The 23,857-nt window shown below is 40.2% G+C and overlaps 1 protein-coding gene across 3 annotated transcripts in view; it reads left to right on the top strand.

Annotated features, from left to right (window-relative positions):
* LOC133489113 (gamma-aminobutyric acid receptor subunit gamma-3-like) overlaps positions 1-23,857 on the top strand; it is a 163,465-nt gene that overhangs the window by 112,344 nt on the left and 27,264 nt on the right. For all 3 annotated transcript variants that reach the window (XM_061797868.1, XM_061797886.1, XM_061797877.1), the window contains 4 exons: positions 1,437-1,528; positions 1,735-1,866; positions 7,543-7,625; positions 18,678-18,815. In XM_061797868.1, coding sequence (XP_061653852.1) covers positions 1,437-1,528; positions 1,735-1,866; positions 7,543-7,625; positions 18,678-18,815 — 445 coding nt within the window. The remainder of the gene's footprint in view (positions 1-1,436; positions 1,529-1,734; positions 1,867-7,542; positions 7,626-18,677; positions 18,816-23,857) is intronic.

Below are 23,857 nucleotides of genomic sequence, written 5' to 3'. Positions count from 1 at the left end.
CATTTTCAACACCGCTTATCCTGGTTAGGGTCACGGGACGCTGGAGCCTATCCCAGCTGACTTCGGGCGAAAGGCGGACTACACCCTGAACTGGTCGGCAGTCAGTCGCAGGGCACATATAGACACGGACAACCATTCGCCCTCACATTCACACCGTCACTGAGTGGGAACTGAACCCACGCTGCCTGCACCAAAGTCAGGCGAATGTACCATTACACCATCAGTGACTTGTTTGAATTATAGCTGCAACAAATACTTGAATGTTTGGAATACATCGAACAAAAAAATGCTCGAAGAATTTTCTCTACATTGGGGATTTGCTTATTTAACACATTCACTGCCACACCTCCCAGTTTGATTGAGTTTGATACTTTATCCGTAATTATGTGTGTACGCCTCTAAGAGGGCGGGCAGGAGTGAGTAGTGTGATGTAGGCGTAAGGAAAAGTCACTCTGGGATAAGACGCTGTTGGCGTGAGTTGTGGCCAACAGCAGCTCATATGTTTGTGATGTTTTTGTGTTGCTGCGAGTTCAATAAAGCGACTGAAAGTGCGTTGGCGACTCCCTTCCTCCTTGACCACTTCCGAGGGCATTACAATACTATTGGTATAAACAGTAGCTGCCTATTACTAACAGCAACGAGTTACTTGTCAAGCTGAGACATCTCACAGTGCTTAATAATATGTTAAGCGCATTAGTCGCGCACACAGTAGTTGTATATTATGGCCTGTGTACTACTATCGTATCTGCAAGTGGCTACATTTTGAGTCAAGTACTGTAGGTGAAAAAAAAAATATTGCGAATAGCAAAGTTTGTAAAAAAAAAAATAAATAATATGTAGGTAGTATTTGTTTTTCCTGTCGAGTATTTGTTTTCCCTTCATTTTCATCTTCATTTTAGTTTAGTTGTGGTCTAAGCTCATAAATGCACAGCCAGAAACCTACTGTATTATTATGTCACATCCTATAATGCTAGCTGCTGAAGTGAAGTTGCACAACAGGTATGCCTTTTTTAATTAATGGCTTGTTTTTTTTAAATACTTACAAGAAATGCTAAGAATACGAAGAAGAAAAAATTTAGTTTAAATTAGTTTAAACAGAAATGTATTTGTGTGTTATGCCTCACTGAAAATAATTTCTAGACAAGAAAATACAGTTTGGTGCTCAATGTGAATTGAAGAACTAAAACAGTTGGTTTTCCACAAAAAGAAAAACAATTGGTCGTTCATTTTTAAGTGAAATGGCTTATTTTTTCTTGTGTATTCATAATAGGATACTCGAATACTAAAATATAGCTGCAACCCTAGTTTAAACACATTTCACCTGAACCAGGTTGGCGGTGGTGCTTCTTATTATCGCTCTGTAGCTATAGGTTAATGTTGCTGTTTTGTATTTGAGAGGGTCATCATCAGCTAATTTCCACTTTGCTCTCCCACAGGAGTACCAGATCGATATCATCTTTGCCCAGACTTGGGTGGACACACGCCTACGTTATAACAGCAGCAGCATGCGGATTCTCACTCTCAACAGGTTCTCTAATACTGCACTTCAAGTCTTGTAACACCTGCGAATATCACATGCTTTTCAGAAGCCTTCAGTCATGGAACAAATAGGCTGATATGCTTTGTTTTTATGATGTGGTGCTGGGAAATATAATTTAGTGATGACGTGATGGTGCTGCAAAACTTGCAGAGGAATATGAGGATCTAAAGATATGCTCTTTCTCGATCTGCCAGTAACATGGTGGGCTTGATATGGCTGCCAGACACCATCTTCAGGAATTCCAAGACTGCAGACTCTCACTGGATCACAACACCCAATCAGCTGCTCCGCATCCGCAGCAATGGAAAAATTCTCTACACGCTGAGGTGAGAGCTGCTCTGGAAGTGATACAGTACATATTTTGTGTGCATGCGTTAAAACGTGAACATTTGAATCATTTGTCCTTGGATGGGCATAAAAATTATGAATGTTTATGTTTAACTTAAATTATTTGATTTTCATCAATATGTCATGAATTTCAAAGCAGATGTGCAAATAGCAAAAACAAATGTGAATGCCCTTTAGTCGAGGTTTGTTCGGCTCCATTTCATGAAGACAAGTCAATCCAACACACATTCTCCTCAGACACTTTGTTCAGAGTGTTTGCGTTCAGGCTGGCAAATATTGTGGACTGTGTGGAGCCACTGTTGAGCCGGACCTGATGCCTTCTTTCTCTTGGTTTTGATTCTGCTCACAATTTGAGCAATTAGAAGCTGCTGACATTCATCATGAGCATCCAACCGAATGCCTGAAATTTCTAATTATTGCACACAGGATGAGGGTTTAGATTTTTACTACTTTACTACTCCTGTAGGTATATGAAAGTGTTGGATGATGCAAGGGGCAAGATATGAATAAACACCTCCACTTCAAAACACCGTTACAAATATGAATTTTGATTGAAACTGTAACACAAGTACAGTATTAATTTAGGCACGTTTATTTTTGTCATTGTCATTTGTAGCGATGTAAGCACTTCGTCAAACAGAGAAGCATTCCTAAAGTTTTGCTCTTCTCTTGTAGCTAAGTTATGTATCCAAATGGAAGTAGTGCAGTTCAACGTCACTTTAGGGTGAGAGGGGGGTCAAATGCCCTGAACTTATCAGCTGTCATTCAGAGTGAATTGGTCACCTGGAAATAAGCCTGGGCCTACTGTGTGACAGGCAGCTACTGTATGTCAACCACTACACTACCGATGACCCTCATAATATTGTTAAATCAACACCTCCCTGATGTTGTCAATCAAAACTGATTATTTTTATCTTTGTAACGACGTGATTTTCATTTATCTCGTCTGGGCCAGCCCGTGCATAAGGCAACAATACTAAGGGTGCCGTAGCTTCAGAGGGTGCCACAAACTCTGAAACAAAATACACCTTTAATATACTGTACTGTAATTATACCAAAATTAGTCATTACAATTAATATTTTAAAATGGAAAAACTAACACAGTCAGGTTTATGTTCAATCGATAGTATAACAAATGATAGATAAGCAATTTTAAAGAGCATGTGATTTGTTTTTTTTAAAGTCAAGTTTATTTATGTAGCCATCCATCCATCCATCCATTTTCTGAGCCGCTTCTCCTCACTAGGGTCGCGGGCGTGCTGGAGCCTATCCCAGCTGTCATCGGGCAGGAGGCGGGGTACACCCTGAACTGGTTGCCAGCCAATCGCAGGGCACATCGAAACAAACAACCATTCGCACTCACAGTCATGCCTACGGGCAATTTAGAGTCTCCAATGAATGCATGTTTTTGGGATGTGGGAGGAAACCGGAGTGCCCGGAGAAAACCCACGCAGGCACGGGGAGAACATGCAAACTCCACACAGGCGGGGCCGGGGATTGAACCCGGGTCCTCAGAACTGTGAGGCTGACGCTCTAACCAGTCGGCCACCGTGCCGCTATTAATGTAGCCGTTAATCAAAAAAATAGTCTCAAAGGGCTTCACAGTTCCACAATGGACAAAGATTGGATTAAAGAGGTACAGTATAGTGCACACCACAAATCTGAGAAGCACCAGTAAATGCACAGTGCAATTATTGAGGCCACCTCATGAAGCAAGTGTCATGGAGGGAGATCCAAAAATGATTACATTTGGATTCAAGGATTACGTTCTTAAAGTTGACCTAAACCCGACATGTCAAAATTTCCTGTAGTATTGTAAATGTACATATCTTCTTAATCTAATGCTGTTTACTTAAATCTACTCAGTATTTATTCTTAAAAAAAAGAAGAAGCTTAAAACACTGCATCTGCTCACCTAGGCGGGCTGCCATTTTTAGATTCTTACATGTGCAAAAGTCGAGAGAATGTGACCTGTATCCGACCCTCCTTCCGGCAAAAGGGAGGGAGTGACATTACAATTAATGTAGCTACTAGCTCGTTGCCTTACATTTCAGCAAGCCTGGTTTGTTAAAAATGGATCGGTAATGGACTGCAACTGTGTCTGGCTGTCACCATAAATGTATGTATGTATGTATCAGGGATCTTTGACGCATAAAGTAAAATAAGTGAGTTTTAGGACGCAGAGCTATGGCTTAGTACTCCGTCGCGGTGTTGGAAATCCGGAGTATGATTTTTTTAAACTACTTTAACTTTACAGTTTAGCCCACCAATCGCTAGTCAAACATGAACTGACTAACGTGAACAAGAACTCATCTTTATGTGAATTATGCACTGAATTAATCATGCATTAAAATGAATGACAATGCAAAGACTGAAACTGGAAACTTTACCATTAAAAACGTGTTAGAACAGACCAGTGATTTCCAACCTTTATGGAGCCAAGGCACATATTTTACAATTGAAAAATCTCACGGCACACCAATAAACAAAAATCTCACAAAAAGTGGACACATTGACTGTAATGTACTTCCTGCCATCTAATAGAAGAGCTTATCTTTGTTCTGTCTGTCACTATGCCCCATTGGCATAAATAGATGAATAAAGATACATTATTTCTTGGACATAAATTATTTTTTGAGCAATTAAGTAAAATTTAATAATTTCCCACGGCACACCTGAAGAGCGCTCACGGCACACTAATGTGGAATCACGAGCATAGACATGTATACATAGATGCCGCCTTGAGTGGGTTTACTCATTGCTGCGCAATATGAGCGCATCTGCCATATTTGATGTGGCAGATTCACCTGTAAACTAATACAAGGTAATGGACAACTTCGAAGCAACCTAAAATTTGCAGTTAATGCAATATGCTTTGGGTCATTAGCAGCATGTTTTGGGTCATTTTCCATTTGGAAGACCAATTTGCACCCTGGCATTAATTCCCTGGCTGATGTATTGAGATATTGCTTCAGTATTTACACATAATTCCTTCATTCACATGCACACATGAAATCAGACTAAACTTCTCCTGTTTTAGGACATTTGGGATTACCAAAATTATTTCTATTTGCTGAAATGCCAGAATAATGAGAGAAGGATTTTTTTATAGAGAATTTTTCATCACTTTCTTCAAAGTCAGACGTTTACATATATTGCATTAGTATATCACAATCAAAATCATCTTTATTTGCCAAGTATGTCCAAAAAACACACAAGGAATTTGTCTCCGGTAATTGGAGCCGCTCTAGTACGACAACAGACAATTGACAGAGAACACTTTTGAGACATAAAGACATTGACAAAAGCAGTCACTGAGCAATAAAGGGTTGCTAGTTATCTGGTAATGCCGGTACAAATATTATTTCTTTTTTTGACAATTGTGCAAAAAGATGCAGAGTCCTCTAGCACTTAGAGCAGTTCGAATGACTAATATAGCAATAGTCCGTTGCAATGACCATTGTGCAAAGGATGCCGAGACTTCAAGCGAGTAGTGGGATAATCTGGGACAATGTTGATTGTGCAAATGTTGCAGATAATCCTCAATCAGTGTGCAAATGGAGCAGATGCTACTCTGTCATGAGTGGCCAGTATTGGTCAACAACAGATAAGCAAATAGTGCAGTCTGGCGAGACTACTACAGTGAGTGCACTAGTAATATATAATTGGCCCGACAGAAATGTGACAGAAAACTCAGACAAAAAAATTGGCAGCATGTTGCAATGGAATTGTAGGTTAACTGTTTAAGAAGTTGATTGCAAGAGGGAAGAAGCTGTTGGAATGTCTACTAGTTCTAGTTTGCTTGATCGGTAGTGCCTAACTGAGGGAAGGAGCCGGAAGAGCCGGTGACCGGGATGTGGAGTGTCCAAGAGGATTTTGCATTCACAAGCAAAGATGGGGCGAGGTTCACCTCTTTGTGAACAAGGGCGTGAGAAAATAGTCGAAGAGTTTAAGGACAATGTTCCTCAACGTACAATTGCAAGGAATTTAGGGATTTATTCATCTACGGTCCATAATATCATCAAAAGGTTCAGAGAATCTGGAGAAATCACTGCATGTAAGCGGTAAGGCTGAAAACCAACATTGAATGCCCGTGACCTTCGATCCCTCAGGCGGCACTGCATCAAAAACCGACATCAATGTGTAAAGGAGACCCCGGACTGTTGAACAGCTGAAGGTGTACATCAAGCAAGAATGGGAAAGAATTCCACCTACAAAGCTTCAACAATTAGTGTCCTCAGTTCCCAAACGTTTATTGAATGTTGTTAAAAGAAAAGGTCATGTAACACAGTGGTAAACATGACCCTGTAACAGCTTTTTTGGAACGTGTTGCAGCCATAAAATTCTAAGTTAATGATTATTTGCTAAAAACAATTAAGTTTATCAGTTTGAACATCAAATATCTTGTCTTTGCAAATCATTGTATTCTGTTTTTATTTATGTTTAACACAACGTCCCAACTTCAATGGAATTGGGGTTGTATTTTGTGAACTGCCCAGCAAAACAACCAAACCCACAATAAGATTCTGCCACCCCCGTATTTCAAAGTTGGGATGGTGTTCTCAGGCTTGCAAGCTTCCCTGTTTTTCCTCCAAACGTAACAATGGTCATTATGGCCAAAGAGTTAAATTTTAATTTTGTCGGACCACAGGACGTCTCTCCAAAAATTCAGGTATTTGTCCCTAAGTGCATTTGCTAAGTGTAATCAGTTTTTTGTTTGTTTGTTTCTTCTTTTCGAGTAATGGCTTCTTCCTGGCAGAGTCGCCTTTTAGCCCTTTCATCACAGTACTTGTTTCCCTGAGGATAATTACATACTTTTAGCAGCTCCAGTCAGCAACTTCACAAGGTCTTTTGCTTTTGTTCTTGGGTTGATATACACATTTCGGACCAAAGCATGTTCATCTCTGTGACACAGAACCCTTCTCCTTCCTGAGTGGTATGATGGCTGGATATTCCAATGGTGTTTAATCTTTGAACAAATGAACATGGCACCTTCAGGTATCTAGAAATAATTGCACCCAAGGATGAACCAGACTTTTGAAAGTCCACAATTCTCTTCCAGAAATGTTAGCTGATTTTATTTTTAATGGGTTGACGTATAAATTAAAGACGACATTAGAAACAATGCTATTCGATTTCTTCTGCAAGCATATGTAAATCGCACATGAAGGAGGGTGACAATTAAAATCTCACCTAGGGCGCCACATTGGGTAGGGCCCTGGATTTTCTATCTGATCACATTAAATGCAAGTGTACCCAATTAGTGGCACTGCCCTTTGTTCCAGTAATTTCTTACAGCACAGTTTAATGATGATGCTTATTAGCACATTGGGTAAAATGTCAACAGTATTCAGATGTTGAGGCAAATTTGCTTGCTGTTTACACCTCAGCTCCATACTTTCTTTCTGGCACATTCTGTGATGGCAGAAAGTAAATCTGCAAGTTGAAATGTCAGCGATGTGCACCTACCACAAAGAAAAGTGAAGAGGGAGCGGCTCTCTGCTCTGATTGAGACACCATTCTTGTGCACATTTTACCTTGCACAAAGCTGCCAGACAACTCACATCATTATGTTGTATTGAGATAAGTTATTTTGAGTGAAGCATCGAGTGTCTTTCTATTTTTCTCTGATCTTTCTCTGTCTGTCTCTTCAGGATGACCATCAACGCTGAATGTCAGCTGCAGCTCCATAATTTCCCAATGGACGAGCACTCGTGTCCTCTCGTCTTTTCCAGTTGTGAGTGCTGACAGTTGCAAGCCCACCTGTAAATGAGCAGGCTGACACTTTCGTATGTAGGAATGCATCAAGGCATCTGTGACTTAATATTCCCATCCACCCATTAAGAGTTATTTCAGTCATTTACAACCCCAATTCCAATGAAGTTGGGACGTTGTGTTAAACATAAATAAAAACAGAATACAATGATTTGCAAATCATGTTGAACCTATATTTAATTGAATACACAACAAGGACAAGATATTTAATGTTCAAACTGATAAACTTTATTGTTTTTAGCAAATAATCATTAACTTAGAATTTTATGGCTGCAAGACGTTCCAAAAAAGCTTGGACAGGTGGCAAAAAAGAGTTGAGGAATGCTCATCAAACACCTGTTTGGAACATCCCACAGGTGAACAGGTTAATTGGGAACAGGTGGGTGCCATGATTGGGTATAAAAGGAGCTTCCCTGAATTGCTAAGTCATTCACAAGCAAAGATGGGGAAAGGTTCACCTCTTTGTGAACAAGTGCGTGAGAAAATAGTCGAACAGTTTAAGGACAATGATCCTCAACATACAATTGCAAGGAATTTAGGGATTTCATCATCTACGGTCCATCATATCATCAAAAGGTTCAGAGAATCTGGAGAAATCACTGCATGTAAGCGGTAAGGCTGAAAACCAACATTGACTGCCCGTGACCTTCGATCCTTCGACCTTCGGCACCGCATCAAAAACCAATGTTAGTAAATACAGTTCGGCGCTACATCCGTAAGTGCAACTTGAAACTCTACTACTACTACATAAAGGTTTTGGAGAAACATATGCTGCCATCCAAACAACGTCTTTTTCATGGACGTCCCTGCTTATTTCAGCAAGTAAATGCCAAACCACATTCTGCACGTGTTACAACAGTGTGGCTTCGTAGTAAAAGTACTAGACTGGCCTGCCTGCAGTCCAGACCTGTCTCCCATTGAAAATGTGTGGCGCATTATGAAGCGTAAAATACAACAACGGAGACCCCGGACTGTTGAACAGCTGAAGCTGTACATCAAGCAAGAATGGGAAAGAATTCCACCTACAAAGCTTCAACAATTAGTGTCCTCAGTTCCCAAACGTTTATTAAATGTTAAAAGAAAAGGTGATGTTACAGTGGTAAACATGACCCTGTCCCAGCTTTTTTGGAAAGTGTTGCAGCCATAAAATTCTAAGTTAATGATTATTTGCTAAAAACAATCAAATTTATCAGTTTGAACATTAAATATCTTGTCTTTGTAGTGTATTCAATTAAATATAGGTTGAACATGATTTACAAATCATTGTATTCTGTTTTTATTTATGTTTAACAACGTCCCAACTTCATTGGAATTGGGGTTGTACAAGTGATCGATCAGAATATTAAGACTAGGAGAACTTTGGGATGAAAGCACACAGTTCTGCCTCCTGGTGGCTCGCCACAGTCATGAGAGGGATCACTAGATGCAGATGATTGTGCAAGTTCGTATAAGGACCGCAGCTGCTGCATCTCCAAATCCATAACTGATTAATAATATTCCTGATGCTGGAGCCTCACACAACAGTTTATTTAGGTGTGTGGCTAAGGAGGCGGTTGGTCACCACTGAATCAAATATGATGAAATTAATTTCAAGCAACCACTTGAAGTGACACCAGCTGTGCTGTGTGTATCTGAATTTATGCAGCAGGTGCTTCCATGAAAAAAATTATAAATTAATATGAATTAAGAGCACTGACCTGGAACAAATCCAGTAAACTGTAAAATAAATTTACAATATTTATATTTTTATCATCAATGGATAATTTCAATGTTCCATCCATCCATCCATCCATTTTCTACTGCTTATCCGAGGTCAGGTCGTGGGGGCAGTAGCTTTAGCAGGGACGCCCAGACTTCCCTCTCCCCAGCCACTTCATCCATCTCTTCCAGGGGGATGACACGACCACAAAGTCGATCATCGAACTGCGACCTAGGGTGTCCTGGTGCCAGGTACACGTGTGGACACCCTTATGCTTGAACATGGTGTTCGTTATGGACAATCCGTGATGAGCACAGAAGTCCAATAACAGAACACCACTCGGGTTCTGATCGGTGGGGCCGTTCCTCTCAATCACACCCTCAATGTTTGCATTTCAAATTATTATATGATTATATATTCTTTTTCCAATAACTAACAGTCTATACCTTTCCTTCATAGAAAACTCATAACTTTGCTTAATACAGGCTTTTTAAATCAGAGTACAGGTATGATCTTTTAATTAAAAAACAACGGAAATTGCATTTGGAGAAGATGGTTGAGAACTGCCACTGAGATTCTTTTCATAGCCCAACAGAGCCTTTTTCTTTAGAAAAATAACCACACACTCATACACGCACGCACACACATAAAAAAATTGGCTCTTAACAACTCCGTCCTCTGGAAAAACTCGGGCAAGTTGGGCAACAACAGCGTAACACATCCTGTGGCTGTTAAAGTCTGGCCATCAGAATAAAAGCTTGCCAGTAAAATCACAGTTATATCAAAGGATCCCATAGTGCGTTGCACCACTGAAAAGAGGAGTCAAGATTTGTTGATATACAACATGAGCTCGAACTTACCATCCACCTGACAAAAAACAATCAGAGGCAAGAAACAATTACCACAATATTGTATTTTACCAAGGTAAGACATCTAATCAAGAAATGTTGTTGACCAACTTTATGGATTATGATAGCAGCCTGCCAGACCAGGTGTTAATGTCAGCTTGAGTTGAAAGTATGCTTCTAGCTAATGTTAGGTAACCTTACCACAACACAAAACGAAGGAAGCAATGGTAGCCTGTTATAATCAATGTTATTTATAGACTGGCTATCTGAAATATTGTTTGTCATGAACGGAACAGAGGATAGGACCCAAAAACGCACGACTCCAAAACAAATGGACAGTTTCCAAAAAGAGCGGTTTAATAGACGGGCATAGGTCGGTACACAGGCAGGCAATCCAAGAAAGGCAACAGTATCCAAAAACATGAGGCAAAGAGGCGAGGTCGATAATCGGAACAGGGTCAAGTCTTACTGTGAGTCTGTGACGTGGAAACAAGGAATGCTGGAACACGACGACAAGGTACAACGAACTGGCGACGAGAGGGAATTAGACACGAGGTTAAACACAAGGGGTAATTAGGGTGAACGAGGCACAGGTGGTGAAGATGCTCACAGGAGCAGGTGTGTGTGAAACAGGGGGAAGACAAAAACCGGGACACACACCCATGACAGTACACAGTACACCCCCCCCTTAACGGCTGGCCCCTATTGTTAAAAATGAAGAGACACTCATGCAGTGTTGTCGAAATTGCTTCACTGTATTTATTCATGCTATTTATTAATTATATTAATTGTATTTTATTGTATTCACTACATTATTTTATTGTATTCTAAAGTCTGACCAGGGACAACCCATAAATTACCTGAAGCTAGACGTCTTATATGAATCACATTTTCCCACTTTTTAAAGGCAATGTTGTATGTATTGTCCCTGTTAAATAAACATGAATTGAATGTTAATGTTATTAATAATAACATAAATAAATATAATATATATATTTCTTTTAAAAGTAACACAGACATGTAAAGGCTAATATTTTGGGTTTTTCCAACATCATAAACCTGATGGTCCAGTGCTTGTGGATACACATACCTGTACAGTGGGTACAGAAAGTATTCAGACCCCCTTAAATTTTTCACTCTTTGTTATATTGCAGCCATTTGCTAAAATAATTTAAGTTTATTTTTTTTCCTCATTAATGTACACACAGCACCCCATATTGACAGAAAAAAAAGAATTGTTGTAATTTTTGCAGATTTATTAAAAATGAAAAACTGAAATATCACACAGCCATAAGTATTCAGACCCTTTGCTCAGTATTTAGTAGAAGCACCCTTTTGATCTAATAGAGCCATGAGTCTTTTTGGGAACGATGCAACAAGTTTTTCACACCTGGATTTGGGAATCCTCTGCCATTCCTCCTTGCAGATCCTGTCCAGTTCTGTCAGGTTGGATGGTGAATGTTGGTGGACAGTCATTTTCAAGTTTTTGCAGAGATACTCAATTGGGTTTAAGTCAGGGCTCTGACTGGGCCATTCAAGAACAGTCACGGAGTTGTTCTGAAGCCACTCCTTTGTTATTTTAGCTGTGGACTTAGGGTTATTGTCTTTTTTTAAGGTGAACCTTTGGCCCAGTCTGAGGTCCTGAGCACTCTGGAGAAGGTCTTTGTCCAGGATATCTCTGTACTTGGCTGCATTCATCCTTCCTTCGATTGCAACCAGTCATCCTGTCCTTGCAGCTGAAAAATACCCCCACAGCATGATGCTGCCACCACCATGCTTCACTGTTGGGACTATTGGACAGGTGATGAGGAGTGCCTGGTTTTCTCCACACATGCCACTTAAAATTAAGGCCAACAATTTGTACCTTGGTCTCATCAGACCAGAGAATCTTATTTCTCACCATCTTGGAGTCCTTCAGGTGTTTTTTAACAAACTCCATGCGGCTTTCATGCGTCTTGCACTGAGGAGAGGCTTCCATCGGGCCACACTGCCATAAAGCCCTGACTGGTGGAGGGCTGCATTGATGGTTGACTTTCTAGACCTTTCTCCCATCTCCCGACTGCATCTCTGGAGCTCAGCCACAGTGATATTTGGGTTCTTCTTTACCTCTCACCAAGGCTCTTATCCCCTGATTGCTCAGTTTGGCCGGACGGCCAGCTCTAGGAAGGCTTCTGATCATCCCTAACATCTTCCATTTCAGGATTATGGAGGCCACTGTGCTCTTAGGGACCTTAAGTGTAGCAGAATTTTTTTTGTAACCTCTGCCAGATCTGTGCCTTGCCACAATTCTGTCTCTCAACTCTTCAGGCAGTTCCTTTGACCTTGTAGCGGACATGCACGCCGCAATTGAGAACTCCCACTCCTCCAAGCTGCCCTGCTGTGAGACCACGACTTGGACAATGCCTGGTGTACATCAAGTGGACCTTAGCTTCGTAGCTTCCCGTCAAATCTTGATTCCTGTCTTCAAAAGACTCCTTCCCTAAGACTCCTATGTGGTTAATATTCACCCATGTGTGTGAGGCGCCACCCATTGGCGTTGAGAGGAACTGCAAGCAGAACTTTTGGAAGTGTCTTTGATGTTTGTTAAGGGAAGATAAAATGTTGGTTTTTATATCTTGCAAACTCTGTAGAAATATTCCAAATGTATACCTTGGTGTCTCTGTCCCCATTCTCACTTTGACAGGTCCTCTGCATGATTTTTGAAAGCTGTTCATGATTTGAAATCAAACAGTACGAAATGTTGTATTGAACAATAAGCAACCCATCTGCCACGACCAAAGTTTAAACAATGATTCTATGCGTGAGAGTAAAAAGTTGGGAGTGTTTGAGATTAATAGTATTTTAAAAACCCATTTACTCAAATTTGCAGACAAGATTCAGGCTGGTGGGCCTGGTCTTCTCCAAGTCGGCACTCCCTCTTCTTCAAGAGGGAGTGCCTGCCGCCCCTGGGGTATTTAACTCTAAACTCACACCTTTCTCAGTGAGTAGAGTTGAGTGGAGGCTTCTTTTTCCTTCTGTGCTCCCTCTACTTTTGTTCCCTTTTTGTCCTGGGGCACCTCCGGGTGCCACCACGTGCGCGAACGCCCGCCTTAACCAAGCCGGCGGCGTTTTCGAACGAAGAAGTCGACCATGCGGCTCCGATCGCTTTCCCTAGCCACAATCGGTCGGCGGGGCCTCAACGAGCAGCTGCTGGCATCCCTGAGGGATCCCGCACGCCTCTGAGGGTCAGAGCTCGGCTCGTCACCAGGTCAACCGGCAGGGAAATTATGAACGCATCCCAAACGGGACAACAACTTTACTTTCCTATTTCTTTTTATTTTTGTGCATCTGGTTTTTCTTCAACCGAACCTTCTTCTTTCCCGCCTGAGATCCCGAGGAAGACCACCCCCAGAGACCAGCTGATCAGCATTAGTGAGTCGACACTGCAATCCTTACTATGATGTACAACATCGGTGCATAATAATTGCGGGGAAATTATTAGCTTCATACGAAATCCCAGCTTTGCCTTCTCTCGCTCTGACTCAACGCATTAAACGCTCACACGCTCATTTATTTTATCCCAGCGACCACACACGATGTCCTCTTTTCCATTTTTGTACGCCTTATTTTCTTTCTTTCGTTTACCCTTAGTGTTATTTTCTTGTTGTAGTTTGTAGTTGTAGTTGTGTGTTTCATTAAATATACCATACAATTCCACTCGTGGTCGTATTTTGTGTGTGTTCTGAATTTAAGTCAACCTCTGTAACCTAGGACTCAAAATGTCGTAGTGTAGCAACCTCCAGATCATGAGACTGATTTAAAAAGGTTTGTCGTCATTTCGTCTAAGGTTAAACTTGACAAATTTGATATGGTGCCCTTTTCGAGACATTAGTTTGATTTTGACAATCAAATCAAATTTTATGATAAACCGGAAGTAACGCAAACGTCGCTCCCGGCTTATTACTTTATCCTAAATTAATTACAATTCTTATTTCATACATAATCGCTACAACCTTATGATTCTCATTTACTCTGACATGCACTGTGAGCTCTAAGGTCTTACATAGACAGGTGCGTGGCTTTCTTAATCAAGTCCAATCAGTATAATCAAACACAGCTGGTCCAATGAAGGTGTAGAACTATCTCAAGGATGATCAGAAGAAATGTTAAGTAAGAGTTAAGTATATGAGTGTCACAGCAAAGGGTCTGAATACTTAGGGTTGTGTGATATTTCAGTTTTTCTTTTTTTCTTTTTTAATAAATCTGCAGAATTTTCAACACTTCCGTTTTTTTTTCTGTCAATATGGGATGCTGTGTGTACATTTATGAGGGACTTAAATGATTTTAGGAAATGGCTGCGATATAACAAAGAGTGAAAATTTTATTTTGGGGGTCTGAATACTTTCCGTACCCACTGTATATTCTCTGTCTGTGTCTCACACTCTGGTTGTATCTCCCTCTCACCCTCCTCCCCTCAGGATCTTCATCTCGCTCTCTTTCCTGCTGTGTGTCCTCTCTCTGAAAGCCAGTGTCTCATAAGTCCTCTGGCTCTCTCAATTTACATCTTCAGCTCTTTCAACACCATCATCTGGCTCTGTCTCTATGTCTGCCACGTTGTTATTCGTCTTTCTGGTGCAGAAATAGGATGTAATGTCCCTCTTTTCTCTTCATTTTGAACTGTAGAGAAAAAACAATGGAGATGAATACACAACATTTGACCAAACCAGTCTATAAATAAAATGTATCATTATAATAATGAAAAAAAACATAATTAAACAAATACTTAAGTAAATAAAAATATAAGTAATAAAAAATAATTTACAATTTATTATTTACATTCGGCACAGTCACCGATTGGTTAGTACATCTGCCTCACAGTTCTGAGGACCCGGGTTGAAATCCGGCCTCGCCTGTGTGGAGTTTGCATGTTCTCCCGTGCCTGCGTGGGTTTTCTCCGGGTCCTCCGGTTTTATCCCACATCCTAAAACCATGCATGGTAGGTTAATTGAAGACTCTAAATTGCTCGTAGGTGTGAATGGTCATTTGTTTATATGTGCCCTGCGATTGGCTGGCGACCAGTTCAGCGTGTACCCCGCCTCTCGCCCAGAGTCAGCTGGGATACGCACCAGCATGGTCACGACCCTATTGAGGATAAAGCGGTACCGAAAATGAATGAACAATTACATTAAAGCTAAAATAAAATAAAAACACTAATCATAATACTGTTGTGGGGTTGCTTGGTTTCGTGTTATGATAAGGTTTACTAATGTTAGCTTGAAGTGGGTTGAATTTGCCTCTCTGACAATGAGTAGTAGTAGTAGTAACGGAAGTAATTCCAGTTGTAAGTAAGAGTAAAAGTAGTAATAGCCATAGTGGTAAAAGTAGTACTGTAGTATAGATCGTAGTAATAGTCGTGCAAGGAATAGTGGTAGTCGTTTTAGAAGTAGTCGTAATAGTAGGACAGCAAATAAAATAGTACAAACCCCAATTCCAATGAAGGTGGGACGTTGTGTAAAACGTAAATAAAAACAGAATACAATGATTTGCAAATCCTTTTCAACCTATATTCAGTAGGAACATTCCACAGGTGAGGTTAATTGTAAAGAGGTGAGTGTAATGATTGGGTATAAAAGGAGCATCCCCGAAAGGCTCAGTTGTTCAGAAGCAAGGATAGGGCAAGGTTCACCTCATTGTGAACAACAGCATGAGCAAATAGTCCAACAGTTTAAGGTTTCTCAACGTACAATTGCAAGGAATTTAGGGATTTCATCGTCTACGGTCCATAATATCATCAAAAGACTCAGAGAATGTGGAGAAATCTCTGCATGTAAGCGGCAAGGTTGAAAAGCAACATTGAATGTCCATGACTTTCCATGCCTCAGGCTAAATTGTGAAAATATTGCCACGTGGGCTCAGGAACACTTCAGAAAACCACTGTCAGTTAACACAATTCAGCGCTACATCTATAAATGCAAGTTAAAACTCTCCCATGCAAAGGAAACAACACCCAGAAACGCCACTTGCATCTCTGGGCCCGAGCTCATCTGAGTTGGACTGACACAAAGTGGAAAAGTATGCTTTGGTCTGACAAATTCACATTTCAAATTGTTTTTTAAATCATGGATGTCGTCTCCTCCGGGCCAAAATGGAAAAGGACAATCTGGATTGTTATCAGTGCAAATTTCAAAAGCAAGCATCAGTGATGGTATGGGTGTGTGTTAGTGCCCATGGCATGGGAAACTTACACATCTGTAATGGCACCATTAATGCTGAAAGGTTCATACAGGTTTTGGAGCAACGTCTTTTTCAGGGACCTCCCTGCTTATTTTATCAAAACAATGCCAAGCCACATTCTGCACATTTTACAACAGGATGGCTTCGTAGTAAAAAAGTGAGAGTACTAGACTAGTCTGCCAGCATTCCAGACCTGTCTCCCATAATGAAGTGTAAAATACGACAACAGAGACCACGGACTACTGAGAAGCTGAAGTTGTACATCAAGCAAGAATGGGAAATCCACCTACAAAGCTTCAACAGGTAGTGTCCTCAGTTCCAAAATGCTTATTGAGTGTTGTTAAAAGGAAAGGTGATGTAACACAGTGTTAAACATGTTCCAGCTTTTTTGGAATGTGTTGCAGGCGCCATCCAATTCAAAATGAGTGCATATTTGCAAAAAAAAAAAAAAAACCTAAGTTTATCTGTCTGAACATTCAATATCTTGTCTTTGTATTGTATTCAATATTGAATATAGGTTGGAAAGGAGTTGCAAATCATTGTATTCAGTTTTTATTTACGTTTTACACAACGTCCAAACTTCATTGGAATTGGGGTTTGTAGTAGTAGAAGTAAAGGTAATAAAATCAGGAGTAGTTATGTAGTAGTGCATGGGACCTGTAGTATCAGTAAATAAAATAATAGTAGTAGTAAAAGTAATAGCAGTAGTAGTAATACTGTAGTAGTAAAAAGTAGTTATAAACTAAAGACGTAATAGTCGTAAAAAATAATATTGCAGTATTAGTAATGGTAATGGTAATAGTATTGGTAGTAGTGGTAGTAAGAGTAGTAGTAGCAGCAGTGGTAGTTTATTATTAAGCCAAGGTGCTTACATTGGAAAAATCTCATGGTACACCACTAGACAATAATGTCACAAAAAGTACAGTTATACTCAAATAATGATGAACATGTCTCAATATACTCACAAATCAAAGTGGGAAATCTGGGCCGGTTTAGTTGAACATAAAGCTGATAAACTCGCAAGAAGCTGACGTCTGTTGTATGTATGACAATAGGTGGATACACTGACTGATCCTGCTCATTTACCAGTCGAAGCAAAGAGAGAAAGCTCGAGCCCAGTTGGATAACATCTAAAAGAAGGCCTTCGTCTTAATGAGAGCCTTCTCTTGATTAGTGTGGTTTCCAACAAGGGCTCGCCTCTAGGTCATTATTGCTGTCACTCATTTCCGTGTGTAGATCTCACCAACCCAAGCTCAGCCTCCCTGTCACTTTCAGATAGTTTGATTTACTACTGTAGCGTGCATTCTGTGATATATTATTTTGTATGTAATTGTTTAACTCAATGGCAGCCCGTCTGCCTCACAGTCAAGATGTTATGGATTCAAATTTATGGGTTCAAATATTAAATTTTCAGGTCAAGTAGTTTGCGTGTTGTCCCCTTGCTTGTCTGAGTTTTCTCAGGGTCGTCTGGAATCCTCCAACATCCCAACAACATGCATGTTAGGTTAATTCAAGTTTCTTAATTGTCCATAAGTGTGTTGTGAGTGCGAATGCTTGTTTTTCCATATGTGCCCTCTGATTGACTGGCGACCAGTCCGGGGTGTACTGCGCCTCGCCTAAAGGCAGCTGGGATTGGCTCCAGGACACCTGAGACCCTAATGAAGATAAGTGGTGTAGAAAATTTATGGATGGATGGATGTTTAAATCAACCATACAGAATAAGAAATGACTGCAGCTCTAAAGCAGCATTCAGGGGTAAATAGGGTTTCTGCTCCTGTGGACGTCCTCCTACAGTTGCAAAGTCTCTATGGCACTGTGAACAAAAAAGTACAGTGTTAGTACGAGTGACAAAGATACTGTGTTGTCTAAGAATGTACAAGCAAATTGCTAATAGAATTGGTTTGTTTTAACAAATATACAATTAATATTGTCTGATCATTTTAGTAATTTAAAAAACATTTTTAAAGCACTGTATACCACACTGAACACTCTAAACGTTAGCATCAGCTCTAGCATTAACACAACATAAGCTGCATCCTGGCTGGTCCAGCACAATTATAACTCATTAAAGAAGGCCATCGGGTGTCACCATGGCAACAAAAGAGCTACTACTGTCTCAAAATGTCTCAAAGGTTGTTATTTTAAGGTCACATTAGAATGTATTGTTTTATCTTTTCTATAACCTCTCTCTTTCTCACTCTGACTCTCTCTCTCTCTCTTCAGCAAGCTAAAAGAGCATATGTGTTGTTTCTAGATGGCTACCCACGAGATGAAATTGTTTACAAGTGGAGGCGAAACTCAGTGGAGACATCGGACCAGAAGTACTGGAGGCTCTACCAATTTGACTTCATGGGGCTCCGAAACACTACCGATGTATTGACCACGACTGCAGGTACAAAAGGGCCAGAGAGAAGTCCAAGAGGGTGCTGACCCCATGTCATACCACTGAACTCCACATATGGCTTCGTCATTGTGGCCGGTGGCAGCTTTGCACATGTGCACCCTGAATGTGATCTAACAAGCTGGAGACTCATGTCGTGGCTTCAGGCTTGAGGGAGGAAAAGGATATTAATCTTCAATATTAAAGATTAAAAGGAGAGTTGAATTATTCAGTCCTTTTCACTTTGCATGCTCTGTGTGATCATTTCGTTCCTGCTTGTTGTTTGGGGGCGGCTGTCCAAATGTTGTCACTTCAATAGGTGCTACTAATTATACCCACGACTGACTTTACGTGGGCCAATGCCGAATTCATTTTTAATGGTGCTTTTAATGACTGATTGTGGTGAGCATTGTGAATGAGGAGGGTCGGGCCCAGAACATGAGGCAGTTATTGTAAACCTCTCTTTGCCTTGATGGTGAACCGGGACATGTTAAATGGCCTTTTTTAAGGTAAAAGTTAAATCACATCCAGATGGAACTCATATTGACATTACTGCATCTTTCATTGATTCCAATTTAAAAAAAAAAAAAAAAAATAGATTTTTTTTTCCATTTTTAAAAACAAAGTTTAATAGGAACATTCTTGGAAAAATACGAGGGGTAGGACTTGATTTAAAAAAAATATCTAATTCATTAAAGTCTTTGTAATTAATTACTCTCAATAATCACATTTTAATGGTATAACAATATTTGTTCTAAAAAGCAACATGGTTAATTTGAAATGGTTTTTAGTGGACGACTGTATCAAAGGAATATTGTGAACTCTGAAAAATGCATTTAATTGCATTTCAATAAAAAACAGTAGAAAAACTAATCAAAAATATCCTTGGCCAAAATTAAACAGACCTAAAGGTTGAGTGCCATTTATGGATTTTTTTTTTTAGAACAGGATTGCTTTTAAAGGGTTTCTGTGTGTTAGTTGAAAAGTTGGATCACGTCGGAGGGTTGAAGCACTTCGGCGGTATGAAAACTCCTTTTTGCACGAATTGCACAAAGCCACCCATCAGTCCGAACAATACTGCCTCCATTTTGGTAGCCAAGCTCTGACGTGTGTGTCAGTGTAATCGCTGCACCAGGAAATCTTTCACTGACAAAGGTTCCATGTTGTTTGGAACACAAAATGCAATTATGGGTACGTTCGGAAATTCAATCTGACGCTCGCATTGCGCTCTGAGAATGCAATGTTCAGAGAGGCAAAGCGCGCACCATTTTTTATGATTTTTATGAATGAGCGTGTTGGCTATTGACAGGGATACGTCAGTACGTCCACCATATTGAATGTGTCAGTTCTGCCTGTAAACATCACATCATGCCTCTCGAGCCAGGCTCTCTCCCCTCAGTCAGAACAGTGGGAGTGCATGCCGGGACTCCCAGACCGTGGCGCTCTGAATAACCGAACGGCCTACAAAAACGCACAATTTGTTTAGAATTACCGTAATTTCTCATGTATAATGCGCACCCCCAAAGTCAACCTCAAAATTCTGGAAAACCCTTCAACCTATGTATCATGCATTTTTACAATGCATGATTTTGCTTCTACTCATATGATCAAAACTAAATATTGCCTGTATTTTGTTAGTTTTTTGAAATAATTATTCTGAAGTTAAGTACTTTATTTGAACACATAATACTTTCTTTTTATTTACTTGCTCTCATTTTGAAATTCACAGTCTAATTCTACTTTTATTTACCGGTACCGGTAATTAATTGCAATTAATGCATTAAAGTAAAAAATACATAACAAAAAAAAAGTCCAGATTGTTAGCCTGTTAAAAATGTAGCCAGGAATTTGCACACAAACAGACAACTCCACCCCATTGTAAACATGACCTCATTGGTGAGGGTAACTAAATGATGACAGATGAGCGCTGTCATCCTGTACTGTAGCGTTACAACCTTTGGAGATGTAGGCAAACTTCCAAACATCCTCAAGGAAATGAGCTACTTTCTCATTTATTACCTCATTTCTGTTTCCCTGTCACTCGCCGCAGTTCCGTCTTTTCACGCATGATAATTAGATCATGCGGCTGAAAATACATGTCATTAATTTACATCGTTAAAAACATGCCAAGTGTTGGGTTTCTCTTTCACTTCCCTTCTTGCTCCAGTTCACATCTTGCTCTTTGTTCCTTATTCTGCATCTGTGTGGTAGTTTGAATGAGCAATGTGGGTATCAGTTTGTGTCAAATATGTTGACCAAGCTTCAGCTAGGGGAACATGCAGTTTGAATGACAAAGAAATGGGCTTGTGCGTTAGGATGAAATGAAATCTATAGTTAGAAAAGAAGAATTGGTTGTATTTAACGATGCATAAATAGTGCTCTACCCAAAAAAATCCTTCTTGCATCTAGATTTCTGGGTATATTTGATCTACTTGAGTGTTAGAGAGATGTTTTATTCATTTCATTCCTTTCAAATAACCTTGAGACAGCACTCCTTTTTTCAGGAATACGTAAGGCAGTGTAAAACTTCAAGGTCATTGGCTATCATCAGCTGACAGTTACAATAAGGCAGTTTAGGAGCGGCTATTCCCAGGTAGTAGAGCTGAATGTCCCCAACCCAAATGTTACAAGTCCAATCCCTAGTACCCTGAGTATTCTTGAATCCCCTTTTGCCCCTGATGCTGTGTCATCAGTGGGTACAATCAGGTCCATAAATATTGGGACATACTGTACAGTAAATACAATTTTCATTTTTTTGGCTCGAGACACTTCCACAATGGATTTGAAATGAAATTTACAAGATCTGCTTTAAATGCAGACTTTCAGCTTTAATTTGAGGGGGTTTACTGTACATCCAAATCAGGTGAACGGTGTTATGATTTTGTATATAGGCCTCCCACTTTTGAGGGCCCAAAAGTAATGGGACAAATTAAAATCATAAATCAAACTCTACAAAACAAACAATACTTGGTTGCATATCCTTTATTAACTGTTCAGCCATCTGAAAAAATATCAGAAAAACGGCAAAACACTGAACACGAAACATGATCCCCTTGCGCAATTATTTCTCAGAAGTGGCATTAAATACATTGCATGAACAATGACTGCGGTCAGGCCACCCTGCAGTAGAAAAGGCAAAGACAAGCCAGAACGATTGTTCTGCTAAGGATTACCATAACACGCCGGCAAGGCGCTCCAGAGAGAACTTCAAAATAAAAGCCTTACGAGGCATTGATGTCCAATGTATTATATGTGTGAGACGAGTTGGCCCTCTCTCTCTCGCTCTCTCTCGCTCTCTCTCTCTCTCTCAAACAATGTTTGACCAAGTAATTTCCCAATATAAAGTACAAAATATATTATTTTTGAACATATTCTGTGTGCTTAAAATGTTCCTTATCACTTGTATGGCAGGCTGTATAATGTTTTTCTGTCACTTGAGGAGGATTGAGCAGAGGATTTTGAAAGTGCTTATTTAGAAATAACAGTTTGTCGTCATTTTGTTTTAAGTTATTCATTCAAGAGGAAAATTGTATAAACTGGGGTCCAGGAATTTTTCTTCTCTCAGTGAGGTTTTATTGTACCTTACTTTCTTGGAAGACATAAATACCTTCCCTTTGCATAAAAGAAGAAATGGAGGAAAATGCAGTTTTTAATAAGCAAATGTAAGTGATCAGCCTCAATAACAGTTACTTATGCGGCGCAGTGCTGCTGGTGATTTGAACTCAGGCGACCACCATACCCTAGGTTGCGAGTCTAGTGTAGCAACAGCTGGCAGCAGCCTCTTTCCAAGCATTCCGAGGAGTGCCATATCTGCCCAAACTATATTCAAACTGCTGTAAACACACTCCAAACTCTAGTAGCCTATACAAACTACACAATCTTTATCCGAACTGAGCTGACCGCAACTCTATCAAGAAAACACACACATTTTGAATGGGGCCTGCATGAGGGGTTTATGTTGCTGTCAAATCTTGTGGCAAACTCTGAAGCGCTTCCCAAATCGGTCACGTGGTACAGCCAGGCAGGGAGGCTTCAGACGTCATCACTTCTGGCTCCTGCCCTAAATGAAGCAAGCCCCGATATGCGCTTTGCGGACACACCCCCTCCATTACTCGACACACGCTTCGAAGACTCGGCACAACCCGTAACATCAGTACTGGTTTGAAAAAGTAACTGTAGCCTGATTAATCTCCTGGGGAAAGTAACACGTTACTTTGCTCGTTACTCAAAATGGCAGAATTTTGGAGTAACGTGTTACTTTGTAACTTTGTTACTTTGTCAGAATCAGAATCATCTATATTTGCCAAGTATGTCCAAAAAACACACAAGCAATTTGTCTCCCGTAGTTGGAGACGCTCTAGTACGACAACAGACAGTCAATTGACAGAGAACACTTTTGAGACATAAAGACATTGACAAAAAAAAAAAAAAAAAAAAAAAAAACAGTCACTGAGCATTACCTACATCACTGCTCGTGACGTGAAAACCAGCACATATTTTTTTTTGCCCTCAATGTATTTTTTGGACAGTTTATAATAGCTCCAATTGAAAATAAATTACGCTCAACAGAGCACAGAAGTACACTGAGATATTTGAGTCAAGTCTACCTCTATTTAAATGCACTGTGGTATTGAGCATGTAATTGTCCAGCCAGACATGGTTAAAATCATTTCTTTTCATGCCCAGTTATACTGTAGTATGCATATTAGCACAATCCTAACCTAACAGTATTCATTTGTTTTTCGTCAATATGTAATTTTACACATATGTTTTAACATAATATGTATGCATTATCCATCCATCCATTTTCTGAACCACTTACCCTCACAAGGGTCGCAGGTGTGCTGGCGCATATCTCATCTGACTTCGGGTGAGATGTGGTGTACACCCGGAACAGGTCGCCAGCCAATCACAGGGCACATATAGACAAACAACCATTCACACTCACATTTACACCTACGGACAATTTATAGCCTTCAATTAACGTACCATACATGTTTATGGGATGTGGGAGGAAACCTGAGTACCCAGAGAAAACCCCACGCAGGCACGGC

The sequence above is a fragment of the Phyllopteryx taeniolatus genome, chromosome 1 (genome assembly GCF_024500385.1).
Source record: "Phyllopteryx taeniolatus isolate TA_2022b chromosome 1, UOR_Ptae_1.2, whole genome shotgun sequence".
Classification (NCBI taxonomy): domain Eukaryota; kingdom Metazoa; phylum Chordata; class Actinopteri; order Syngnathiformes; family Syngnathidae; genus Phyllopteryx; species Phyllopteryx taeniolatus.
The sequence above is the reverse complement of the archived record's forward strand: the minus strand, read 5'-3'. Positions and strand labels throughout refer to the sequence as shown.